The sequence below is a fragment of the Centroberyx gerrardi genome, chromosome 9 (assembly GCF_048128805.1).
Source record: "Centroberyx gerrardi isolate f3 chromosome 9, fCenGer3.hap1.cur.20231027, whole genome shotgun sequence".
Classification (NCBI taxonomy): domain Eukaryota; kingdom Metazoa; phylum Chordata; class Actinopteri; order Beryciformes; family Berycidae; genus Centroberyx; species Centroberyx gerrardi.
The window spans coordinates 28,287,986-28,301,234 of NC_136005.1; the positions used below are offsets into that span (position 1 = coordinate 28,287,986).

General features: G+C 42.6%; 1 protein-coding gene across 1 annotated transcript in view; it reads right to left on the reverse strand.

Moving 5' to 3' along the window:
* Positions 1–12,785, reverse strand: part of mcf2l2 (MCF.2 cell line derived transforming sequence-like 2) — a 122,311-nt gene extending 109,526 nt beyond the window's left edge. Inside the window, exon 1 of the mRNA XM_071918325.1 lies at positions 12,707–12,785. Coding sequence (XP_071774426.1) covers positions 12,707–12,785 — 79 coding nt within the window. The remainder of the gene's footprint in view (positions 1–12,706) is intronic.
* Between the last annotated feature and the right edge of the window lie 464 nt (positions 12,786–13,249).

Genomic DNA, 13,249 nt, shown 5'->3' on the forward strand with positions numbered 1-13,249 from the left:
ATTGCTGGAGTTGTGGACTGGAGACGCATTGCATTTATTTGTTATTGTTAAAGTAATAGTCCGAGACATTTTCATATAAATAAATGCCGTTTTGCTACACTCTATCACTGATTGAGTTCATGGAAGCTTTTACACCTGGTGTCTGGTAGGTCATTCCTGGGAAAAATCCTCTGGTACACAAGAAGTGATGTGTTTTACATTTCTGGTTTGTTTGGAATAAATAGAAGAAGAAGAAAAGCACCAAGAAAAACGCCACTTACAGAAACTCAAACTTCATCAACAGAAAATCCAAGGAAAAAGACAAAGTCACAGTACTGGACACACTGTTTGATTGACAGGTGGAGGATGTACTATATGTTAATGCCAGGTGTAAACGGCATCAGATATAATGCCACCAGGCCACCTTAGCCCCTGCAGGTGTGAAAGGACAGAATGGATATGAGACACAGGGAGAACTCCACATTCCCTTTCATCCAAATCATGCTTTGAGGCGATGCTTTTGAAATCCATGAGGGAGGGAGACAAAACACGCCAAAGGGTGGAGGGAGAGCAGAGCGAGGTGGAGATCGCTTCTGCATTTCATACGCATAGTTGTTACATAATGCAAGTAAAACCTCACCTCATACTTGACGACAGTGTGATGTCAAGCCAAGTGAATATGACACCAAAAAAAAAACAGGTCTCTTTAACCACAAGGCTACCCTGCCACCCAGTAAACACAAACAAAGCTGACAGCAAAGCTCACAAATTCAATGAAAGTCCAAGTTTCCGTCAGTCGTCTTGTCTGTTTGTATACTGAGACATCAGCTGCAGGGAGGAGGCTTCCATGACATCATGGATCACATCATTGTGGGCCTTTTGGCTACCTCACTGGGAATGACCTTCGCTGGTTGGAACCACTCTAACACACCGCAGATATGAAATCAGGAACTGGGCCAAACGCTCATTTAAAGTCACAGTCCTGTTCGGATCCAGGACTTTTTTTTACTTTATACCCTCCGTTGCATTGTTTTCTTCCAACGTGGCAGATTCCTCTTGTTTCCAGTGCAGTATCACGTGTTTCAGGAAGTGTCGATATCTTGGAACAAGGCAGAATAAGGCAGATCAGTCCACTGGTATCCAGAAAATGACACTTGACTCGAGAAAATTAAATGAAACAAGTCGCTTTGCAGAGGAAACAAGTGAAACTATCTCACCCTGATTAGCAGATTTTAAGATCCAAATCGAGATTGAATGACTTGTTTTGATGGGTATTTTTTTGCAGTGTGGCACCAGCGCATTAGAGAATATTGACTAGCAAAACACTTAAGCCGAGGATGTTTGTCATCAGTAGAAGACGTTTCATATACGATGCCTTCAGCACAGCTTGAATAATGGATGAGCAGCATGTTCCCACAGCGAATAGGACCAGCTGTTGTTTTCTGCTTTATGTTCAGTCCCAGTTTAGCCTTGCTGTCACTTGGACAAGCTGCACCTTTCCTTAAAGATATGCATAACCAGAACACATTTAGACTTTGAATAGATACTGATAGATAGATACTGGACATTGAAAACTTGTGTAAATATAGCAGCAAAATGAAAGTAGAGTTGTCCATAGCTGCTGCCTGCATCGTTTGGTGAAATCAGGACCTAAATATCTTTCTGATATCAGTTCAAGTCAGTTCCCAAAGCTGTTTTAATGTAAATTTTTACCCTGCAATGCTATCATATTGTGAAAATTTGTGCTGGTTGTTTGGGTCGATGTTGAACTGTCAGCTAAATGCTTGCTGGGTATTGACTGGGTTTACATGCGCACTAATATCCCATTAATAACCGTTTTTAGAGTTGGCATAACCCAGCTCTAGCTCTTATCCTCATTATGAGAAACCTGAATATGACAGGTGGGATATACGGATTATTAACTGAGATACTGAGGTGTTACATACCTTACCCAGGTGTTTTTTGTGGCCGGTGAAAGCTCAGTTTCCATGGGGAGTGTTGATTCATGTATACAGGGATATTGACGAGCAGCATAGGATGATGCCTACAATAACTTATCCTGAATGAGACATTAACTGGGACATAAGCCATAAGACAGAGTGCAGTGTATCATGTAAAAAGGCAAAACTATTCCTGGATCGGCACTCTAATACAGACGCTCACATTTGTGAATCAGTGGAAAGTAACTAAGAGATTTTTAAGCAATATTTGTTTTATTACTTCCACATTTTTGAGTTCAATATTCCCTTCCCTTCCCTTGAGTACTCTTTTAATGAGCTCCTCTGTTCCTATGACTTCAGTAATCGTCTCAACCACAGTACAATTTCCCTGAAATGACTTTACTTCTTCAATACATTTAATCAAATACTTCCCCTTTCCACCTCTGCAGTCTTTTGACACTGCAGTGTGGAGTAGAAGGAGAGCGGTGTGAGTTTCTGAACACGGTCCAGAAATCTTCTAAAGCATTTCGCAGTCCTCAAACTGCAGCACTGAGAAAGTAATGAGATTCAGGGTTTTGGAGTCGAATCTGCAGTGCTATTGATCTTGTGGGTCGACCCAGTCTTGTGTACAAGGGAACTGACAGAATCCTCTATTCTTCTCTAACACAATGCCAGATGTGGACCTCATGCACCCACTGCAATGCTGACAGAGGTACACACACACATGCATGTGAAATACAGACACCCTTTGCACCGGTTCACACGCAAAGACAAACACACACACGCAGTAAACCACAGGGTCAGTGGGTTCAAGCGAGAAAAACAATGCTAGTTCACATTTCCTCAAGGTGTCTTTTGTCCTGAGAATACCCAGTTTCCCTCCAAAATGAAGCATCCACTTGAAAAAATTATTTAATAGAAAGTGAAACCTACAAAATGAGCACTGGCATGAAAGTGAAAATTGCTATTGTGGAAGTGATTAGCTGTTTTAAATCCATACATCTGAATTGTATTTTGCCCGAAACTACTCATTGTACTAATTATATCAAATAACCCACCCAACAGAAAAGCAGTATCCCTCTGGGAGGCTTTAAGCTATGCTATGTTTAAAATTTGCATTATTTCAATAAGCTGTACTTCATGCTGCGATGAATTCAAAGTCGGAAGTTGGAAATTCCCGGCTAGCAAGTCATAATTACAAACCTCTGTGCGTTCCAGTGGTCTAACCCAGAAAAACTAGGGGAGAAACATGGACGCTGGCAAAATTAGCTTTCCCCAGTGTAAAATACTGTTCACCATGCAGCAACTACTGTTATGTCAGTGATATTTGGCAACGCTAGCTAGCTAGTTAGCATAAAGCATAGAGCTATGTGCTAAGTGCTAATGTGCTGTGGCAGACTGTGAAAACCAAAAGTGAAAGCAGTAAGATGTTTCCATGCCACAGTAACCAGTTTAATATGGGAGTACGCCAGGCATCTTAACCAGGTTTCTCAGAATCAAAGTATGAGCTACCTCAGGTTGTTCAAAGCCAGTTGTAATATTTACAAATGTCAACCCAAAGTTACTGAGTACGTTTAGAAGGGAATTCTCTGCATGTAAACATAGCCACTGTTAGCCAGAGTTAGGGTTAAGGATGGTCCTTCCCATTCAAATCAACATTCCTGGATGGTCGAAGCGGCGGCCATTTTTATGTGAACCATTGGGCTAGCTTTCATATCAATTGACTTAGGGCAAGTCACTGAGGTAAGAGGTTTGGTGTCTCCAAGGTGTCTCCTTGCTGCTATGGATTGCTAACATGTTAATGTCGACTAGAAGAGCTAGAGAGAGAAGTACAGTCTTTGATAAAAACATCTGCACTGTTCTCAAGCAAGTGTAACACACTTTATGGCCTTAATGCCCAGCGTTGTCACTATAGAAACTAACCCTTAAAATGCCATAGTCACCATTTTATGCTGTACTAGCCAAATTAACCATGGCAAACAGTGGAAGGACCGTTCTATCCATTGAAGTTCTGTAGGTTAAGATTTTGCATGGCATGATATAACTCCAGTCTGCTTCCATCAGTGTGCTAGCTGTGAAGTCTCGTCAGTCTGCCACTTTTCACTGCTGCTGAGGCGGCCACCAGCTCACTTGACCCTGCCTCACTTGATCTGCTCAGGATTGGCCCCGCTTCCATAATCTTTATAGTGAGAAAATTAGGCCAGTCTCCTGAAATGAAATTTCTCCTGTGGCCCAGTGGGTCAAGCTTATTGTTCTATTGTACTGTTGATGTGAGCGGTGAGCTGGTCAGTTCTGCAGGCTGGTCAGCTGGCCCGAGTCCAGCAGAGGGCTGAGAGAAAGAAAGACAAACGCTTTCCGAAGGATATGGAGACCCGCTCCCCTCCAACCCCCCCACCCCCCTCCCAACGTAACAGAGACAGGAAGAGGAAGGAGAGAGAATACAGCTCTGACGTCATAGCAACAAAGCTTGGGGGGGCTCGGGGCAAGAAAACAGGCTCCGAGCAGCCATAAGAGTGTTGCACTTGGGATTTAATGGAGAGCGGTGCATTGTGGACGTGGACCTGTTAACTCCATATGAGCCAGATCACAGCCTGAGGTTCTCAGGCAAGTTCCTGTTGTTCCAAAGTCTAGACTGAAACCAACAGGCTCTTATTGGCTGTTCCAATTCTAGGTTAAGCGCAAGAGGTTCCTATTGGCTGTTCCAAAGTCTAGATTAAAAACAAGAGGTTCCTATTGGCTGTTCCAAAGTCTAGATTAAGCACAAGAGGTTCCTATTGGCTGTTCCAAAGTCTAGATTAAACACAAGAGGTTCCTATTGGCTGTTCCAAAGTCTAGATTAAGCACAAGAGGTTCCTATTGGCTGTTCCAAAGTCTAGATTAAACACAAGATGTTCCTATTGGCTGTTCCAAAATCTAGATTAAACACAAGAGGTTCCTATTGGCTGTTCCAAAATCTAGATTAAGCACAAGAGGTTCCTATTGGCTGTTCCAAAGTCTAGATTAAACACAAGAGATGCACGTAATTGAATCACATTCTCTCAGTAAACATGACCTTACATCACAACAAACATCTATAGGAATTCTTTATTTAAAATCCTAAACCTTAATATGTTATCTCCCACCTGTGACCAGTCCAAAAATACATAATTCTGAAAGCAGTTAAGTTTAAGACTTGTTAAGACCTTTTTAATGCCAGAAACCACGAAACCACATGAAGAGATTCATAAAAGTTCATAAGAGTTTGTTATTTTTCAAGCATACAGTTTGTGTACTGTACATTATCACGGAGAGGGTGTTTGAACACCCAACATTGTCTGGTTGCACCTCTGCTCCTGTTGTACAGGAGCACAGTATTTCTTCGACATGATGCAACCAGGAAGTGAGCAGGAAGGAAGCCATCTGTCCCAGCTGTCTGCGAGCGGGATGAGCCAGAGAGACGGCGACCTCCGACCTTCCCATTGTTCACCTCGCAGCATGCGGGGACACAGATTCTTCACCTCTCTTTGTTCGGGAGCAAAGCGTCTTCACCTCGGCATGAACGAGACTGAACATTCGTGCTACTTTTAGTTCTTCAGTGTCTTTTAGCTTTTTTGAGTCACCGTGTTTCCATGCATGGACAGTAAAAAAAACCTTAGCTACTGTGCTGTCATAATTGGAGCTGAGCTATTTCAGTCTGTGTCAGGATCTACTGTGTTTCAGTGTGTAACTGCAATCAGGTCCATACTTACTATTGTCCTATTGTAATGGACTTGGATCAGTTTAATCTGTGCCATTCCTTCCTTTATTGCGAGTTCAAGGCTTTCTTTGCATGTTACATGTGGTTTTTTTTCTGATCACCTAAAGGAAAATTGGAACCCTAACGTTTGAAATACTAAATATTTTGTTTCTTTTCTTGACATATGGCATCTGAATGAATTTCAAGTGTGCTTTCACCACATTGGGACTCAAGAATATCTTCCAGGAAGGTTATTTTTGCACATAAATGTTGCTATCTGATCTCAGAGAGTCTTCAAACTCCACTTCAAACCAACCCTACTGGCAATTCACCACTCAGAGGAACACCTTTAAAATTTTGAACTTTGGTTTTTCTTCACCAGGCACTCAATCGCATTGTGAGAAAAGAAAGGTTTGCTTTGGCTCTGCAGTTACCTGAAAAATGATGTATGACAGCACCACTATAGCATTCCCGCAGGAAAAATAGAGTGGGCTTACACCTGGCAGTACCCATTACCCAAGCGCTTCAGCTGAAGGATATAGGTAGAAACTTATTTCATGACAAAGTATCCGCCTAAGTCTTTCCGAAAGCCAGGGAAAGCCCTGGAGCGTTGTTCTTCTCCGCCTGTGTCCTTCTGTTCTGTTGTGATTGAATGCAACTGAATGACATTGCATGGAAACACACAGTGACTCGTCATCTGGCCCAGGCCTGCAGACAACAGACCGCCGAGCCCGCTGACAGACAGAGGAAACAGCACATGTTGATGTCTGGTTTGACGCGACTCGTGGGTACGAGTGGTCGCTGTCGTATTGGCTGCGACTGTGCCAGATGGAAAAGGATGTTTTATTAGCCTGTATCTCTCGCTGGCAGATGGAAACCTCCTGTCTCAGCTTGGAAGGAATTCGGGAAAGTAGCCCTGGTTCCAGATTTCATTCTTGTCCAGGTATTTGTGAAACTATTGAACAACTTTTAAATGTCAATTTTACATGTTAGGCGTTTAGAATACGCTTAGATTCCTACAAGCAAAGGTCAAGGCCTTAGTGCACTTAAAATATTACTTTCACCGACAATTTTTCTCACGTAAGTGCTAGGAAAAGAACAGAGTAAGAGCAAAAGGGAGAGATAGAAGGGATTTTTTAATGGGTTTAAATTGGTTGCATTAGTCCTCGGCTCATAAAACTTGCTCATCCCATAGAGGAGCATGTAAAACTTCACCTCAAGCGGATATGAGGTTAAACACAGCAATGTATTAGTTACAACAAACCAGCTGCTCATTCTACCTCCATATAAGCTTCTGTGGACCCTGATACACTGTCTGATCCTGCCAACAATGTGTCGCTGCTGCTCAATCCAACAACAACTGTTACAACACCATGACAAGCTAATGAATGAACTGAAACCATATCATCCATAACACACACACACATAAACACACCATTCAATGAGCAGTATCATGGTATAGATTCCATTTCTGATATTCTGTTGGCAACGGCTTCTCCACATCTGTTGAAAATATGCTTAGTACTCGATGCCTTTGAAAGCAACAGATTGTAGCCATTACCCAGACATGTTAATGCTTTTTCCAGCCCTTTTATTCTCCTCTCTCTCTCTCTCTCTCTCTCTCTCTCTCCCTCAGCTTTTAAGTGTGTTTTAGTCGTTCCATGTAAAGCGAGGTAGCTGCAGTTCATTATTCGGTGAGCAAAGCGCTGAAATATTTCATTGAAGTATGTGAAGAAAAAATGCCTGACCGATTCTGAAAATGTCAAGTTTTGACCGGATCACACACTGCAGCTACATCCACATCCAATCAGTTGTAGTTCTAATGCTTAATCCTCTTAGTCCCTTTGCAAACAGATGACTGAAGCACTCATTCATTCATTCATTCATTCATTCATTCATTCATTCAGCCACCAGCCTCTGTTTGCACAGCCAAATAGTGCTTTGTGATTTCTTTATTGCATGGGCATATTTCTTACTTTTTCATATTTCTTCTTTGTAACAGTTGTTCTTGGATTGAGCAGCAGTGACACATTGTCACTTTCTTTCTTTCTTTCTTTCTTTCTTTCTTTCTTTCTTTCTTTCTTTCTTAGATATATAGGATGTCATACAGGTAAGTATATGGGGGGTACGTTTTCCCAAACAGACAGGTACTGCTAGTAATAATTCATACAATCATCTATCTGCATGCAGTAATAATAGTTTGATAGTAATGATAGTTTGTCAGTAGTAGTTTCATAGTAGTTTAATCCTACAGTACATGTGCCATTATCCATATTTTAGACATGTAGGGTCTGAGGAGAGAGGGATTTCCCTGTGGACTCAAAGGGACATTGTCCTCCTTTGTACTCCCTCGGTTGCCCGGGGCAACAAAACACGGCAACACTGAGCATCGTCCATCCCTACAGCCTGACCTTTTCAACTGGAAACTCTGAAGGTCACTTCATGAGCTCCCTGTAACACTCCCTCCTTTGACGAACTACTGGTTTAGGAGCAGCTCACAGACCGAGGAGGACTGGGGGGGGGTTCAAGGGAGCTTTAAATGGAACAAGAATATGATTGTCCTTCTGAGCAGCGAGCTCTTATCTGCCGGCCTCAGCACTAATCATCCTGACAGCGCAGTTCAATAGGACGGGGGAAGCCATTTTGAATCGTGCATCCATAAAAGTGGCAACACATCGTCATGAATTATGCATGAGAGATACCCAGGCGTTACGGTAAATTACACATCCCGGTGCTTCTGTGGTGTATGATGTCACCGGCCGCCAATAGGGGATCTGGTTGTGAGTCATGGTGTTACAAGGTTTAGCGGCAATGACCAAGAGGAGGTATGTGTGTGTGTGTGTGTGTGTGTGTGTGTGGGAGGGTGGGAGTGTGGGAGGTCACTAATGTATAAGCAGGTTTCTATGTTTGCACCCTTAGAAAAAGAACTCTAGTAATCATATAATAACAAGAAAGAGCATTATACAAATATCACAGCAAAACTATAAGTTCCTATAGGAATATTACTATAGGAGATTAAAAAAAAATACCATAGACCAAGTATAAAGTGCTACTAGAGAACTCACTGTAGAGTAGCACAGACTCACTTCAAGTCACTGAAAGAATATTATAGGAATAGTATAGTGATACCATAGGAGACAAAAAATACCATTAAATACATATAGTCTATAAACTCACTATTGAATACCACAGACAACATCATAAGTCCCTATAGGAATATTATAGGAATATCATAGTGATACCATAGGAGATAAAAAAAAAAATACCATAAGCACAATAAGGTTACTATAAACAGACCATTGAGTACCATAGACACACTGTGAGTCCATATAGGGATATTATAGTGATCAGATCCTCTATATTGTGAGATGTATATCTGACCACTGACTAAAGACTTCTGTTATTAAATGGCCCCCATTTTCTTAGCATGCTTACATCCTTATGAAATTTCATAAGCAAACTTCTTGGTTGCTCAGCACTAATACAGAGGTAATATACCAAAACAGCTCTCCAGAGCCTGGGCTAGTCTGCTGACACCCGCCTTCTCCTTTCCTTCCACTCAAGCCTGCTGATTTGCAGCAAAAATGATAAAAGCCATGTTGCAAAGATCTACCTTTACACTCTCCTCTACATTCATGTCAGTAGAAAGAGTAGAGGCGTGATATTCCTGGCTGTATGAGTCATCTGTGTGTTGAAAGGTGAGAAAGTGAAGCTATTTCTGAGATCATATGCTGAGAAGAACAGAGCCGCTAATTGTTTTTACAGCAGTCTTCTACACACCGGCTTTTAAACAAAACGATGAAACAGAAGATATATAAATGCAAATATATAGACTAGAAAATAGTACATAATATGTAATACAGAAGGAAAAGCATATCCCATATAGCCATTAGAAAAGCCACTAAAATAGTATGTATCCTATTCTAACAGTACTGACCTGACTATAAAACAAGCTCTTGCTGTTCTATTGACAGCCACCTATTACTCCTACACACTGCTTTACAGCTTCTCAGCCAAAAAAAGGCAGATACAAACGACAGGCTGTTGAGATCCGACACATTTTAGACAAATACAAGTGCAAAGGGGAACTGTTTTCATGAGGTGCTTCCATGTGAGACCTCATGGAAGAGTTAGAGGAGAATTACAAGGCTTCCATCAACTGTCTTCTCTTATTTTATCCCACTGTTAAGAACGGAAGAAATTCTGAAACCGGCTGATGACTGGCTGGATCCATTCTGCGCAGAGAGATGATGAGTCTCCAGTGATTTAAGACCCAGCGAGGAGACGTGAGGTCAAATTAGATCAATTAGGTCCCATCGTTTCAGCGCGCCTGCTGCTCTGTCCGGTCTACATGACACTGATGAAGGGCTAACAAGACTGTCTGCAATAGGCTGGACAAAGCAATTACAAACATCATAGGAAATGTGAGCTGTCGTTGCTTTAGAATCATACAGAGGGGGAGGAGAAATGTCAAGATACTTTGTAGTTTGTTCTGTTAATAATGTGCATGGTAGTAGTATGGAAGAGGATTAGGGCCACATGTGAAAAATGTATTTGGGTTCTGGGTTTAAAGTCAGAATTCAGAATTTTTTCTCAGAATTCTGACTTTTTTTCTCAGAATTCAAATACATTTTTCACATGTGGCCCTAATCCTCTTCCATATAGTAGAAAGTAGAAGTGTGGCGTCAATAAGTTCACTAATTCAAAACCCCTCTGAACTGATTTACAACCACTGCTAAATAACAACCACTGCGAGAGAAAATAGATCCAAGTGAGCACCCTGCTGGTGTAACATCAGCATTATTGTTGGTCCCTAAGGTGGGGGAGAGCGAGAGAGGGAGAAACAGAGGCATAGAGAGAGAGGGAGAGAGAATAAGGGACTGTGGTTCTGCAACGGAGGTACAAACGAAGATGAGATGAAACGCTGCAGCCGCAAGAAGTGATGGATAGAATATAAGCACACAACTAGAGTATGAAAATAAGGGAAAAAAAGAGTAGGAAAATAAAATAATAAAAGAACAAAAGCGGGAAAATAGGATATAAACAACTGTGGGGTTATGTCAACATATGCTGCAGATGATTTCAACACGTTAAGTAGACTGCAGAAGTGGGAAGTATGGGAAAGAAATGGATTACTAACATTTATGTATTTATTTATTGATGTTACAGTCTCAACTGTTCATTTAAATATGATACTTTCTGCTACTATGCACCTTATAAATAGAACAAACTGCTACAAAGTGCTTTGAAATGACGATTACTTCTCTCCCGCAATGGCATCTCACATTTTGTATGATGTTTGAAATTGCTTTGTATAATGTAATATTTTTGTTTTTTTATGTTTTAGAATCTGTGTTGCTGACTGAATTGTATTTTGTTTTGTTTTTTCAGTTACTGTCATTTTCTCAGGTTTATCTTGATAGACTACCTGATTAAATAAAGGACAAATGAAAAAAAAATGAATAAGAGAGAAAGGGTGGGGCAAGCATAGACTGTGAGCAGGAAACACACACACACACACACACACACACGCACACACACACAGACAAAGAAAGAACATCCAGGTGAATCGACACCTTCATGCCGGCGGCGACGCTTCAAACACAAGCAGCAGCGTCGTGTGTGAGGCTGGATCCCGATAAATCAATTTAGGGCCACGTGATTGGCAGAGGCGACCTCAGTTTCCACGGCAACGCTCTGCACAAGCCCGCCTCCGCCCCTCCTCCCTCCCTGCGCGATGCAGGAAGTGCAGCAGCGATGGAGGACGCTCCGCCACAGTCTCCAGCGTGGCACATTAACCTACTTCCCCACCAGCCTGGAAACGACCCGGACGCAGAACACCAACGAGGAAGAAAAGGACGGGAGGAGGAGGAGGAGGAGGAGAAGGAGGAGGAGGAGAAGGGGGGGTGAATGGAGAGAAGGGAATGGGATGAGAGAGGTGGAGAAGGGAATAGGTGGGAATTGCTGCACAGGAGAGGAGGAGGAGAGAGATGGGGAATAAGGAAGGGGAGAGTGGAGAAGAAGAGGAAAAGGAAGGAGAGGAGAAATAGAGGGTGTAGAAATAAAGGAGGGGAAAGGGAGGATATATGGGGAGGGAAGAAAGGAGAGGGAGAAAGGAGGGATGGTGGAGATGCAGAGAGGATGAAGGGGATGGGGAGGAAAAAAGGAGTAGAGGGAGGATAAGGAATGAAATATAGGAAATAGAGGATCGGAGAGGAAAGGATAAAGGAAAAGAGAAGGAAGAGGAGAAGTATTGAAATGAAAGGAAGGGATAGAGGGACAGAGAAAGAGGATGGAATATAGAGGATAGAAGATTGACTTTCTCTTTTCTTTTCTGGTGCCCAGCATGGCTGATAGTAACGTTACTATTGCATTCTATGAAATATTAATCATGTAAATCAGAGCAGAAAATTGGTATTCTCCCTCATTCACCAGCATGGCTTTGCACACTGATAAGAAATGAAGAGCTTTCTCTCTAAAAAATATCAAATCCACAAACCCAATCTCAATCAAAACCGGACCATGCAGCAAGCCAGAGCATCGTATGATGAATTGAACACCATGAGATGACACCAATGACCTTGTCCAGCCTCTTTATCAGTGAGCATTCTGGTCCAAAGTGAGACAAATTGCAGTGAAACCGATACCTATCAAACACAGCAATTCTCCCCCGACAGTAATCCACCCCAGTCTTATCCCGCTGATACACTTTCTACTCGTTTCTCTCTCTCTCTCTCTCCTCATGTGCAGCGCGGCTCTCTGTATCCCTCTTCAGGCAGTGGTGCTGAGGAGAGGATGGAGACCCCCCACACCCCTCTCCCTCCACCTCTCTTTTCATCTGCTCTGCCTCTTTTTATCCCTTATTCCTCTTCCCAGTCCATTTGGGAAGACAGAAAGACGATCCAATTGTAACTTAAAGAGAAATATTCAGAGAGAAGAAGGCGATCTCCTATGCGTTTTCCCCAGAGGAAAAAAAACGCTCTCTTTTGATTAGTCCAGTGCAATTTGCAGGTGGGGAAATGTGAGGGTGAAGAAGAGGAAGAGGAGGAAGAGGAGGAAGCTGGTGACTTACCGACATGAGTGATGACACACTCCACCCGCTGCAGCAGCTCCTGGACCGACATCTCGTCTTCTCTCAGCCAACACAGCATCTCAGGGCGCGGGTAGCATCCGCCGCTCACTCTCTCTCTCTCTCTCTCTCTCTCTCTCCCTCGCTCTCTCCCTCCTGTGCCACGCCTCCTCCTCGCGGCACCCGATCTCCCCCTCCTTTGCACCTTAGTCCGCTTTCCACTTTCCTCTTCTCCCCTGCTTTCTTCACTTCACTTCTTTTCTCTGATCACCTCACCTATTGTGTGTCTTTCTCTCTTTCCTTGATGATTTTTCTCCTCCTTCTCTTATCTCAAGCCTCTCCTGGTCCAAATCCAAACATACACAAAGCCTGAAGCCGGTGGTGATGTTGCCACTCCCAGTTGGTCAGTCAGCAAAACAGTCAGTCCATGAACAAAATACAATACAATACAACCAGTCAGTGATATAATAGCCAGCCAGTCAGTAATTAAATATCCAGTCAGCCAGTCAGTGAATAAATTAGTTAGTCACTCAGCCAGTCAACCAG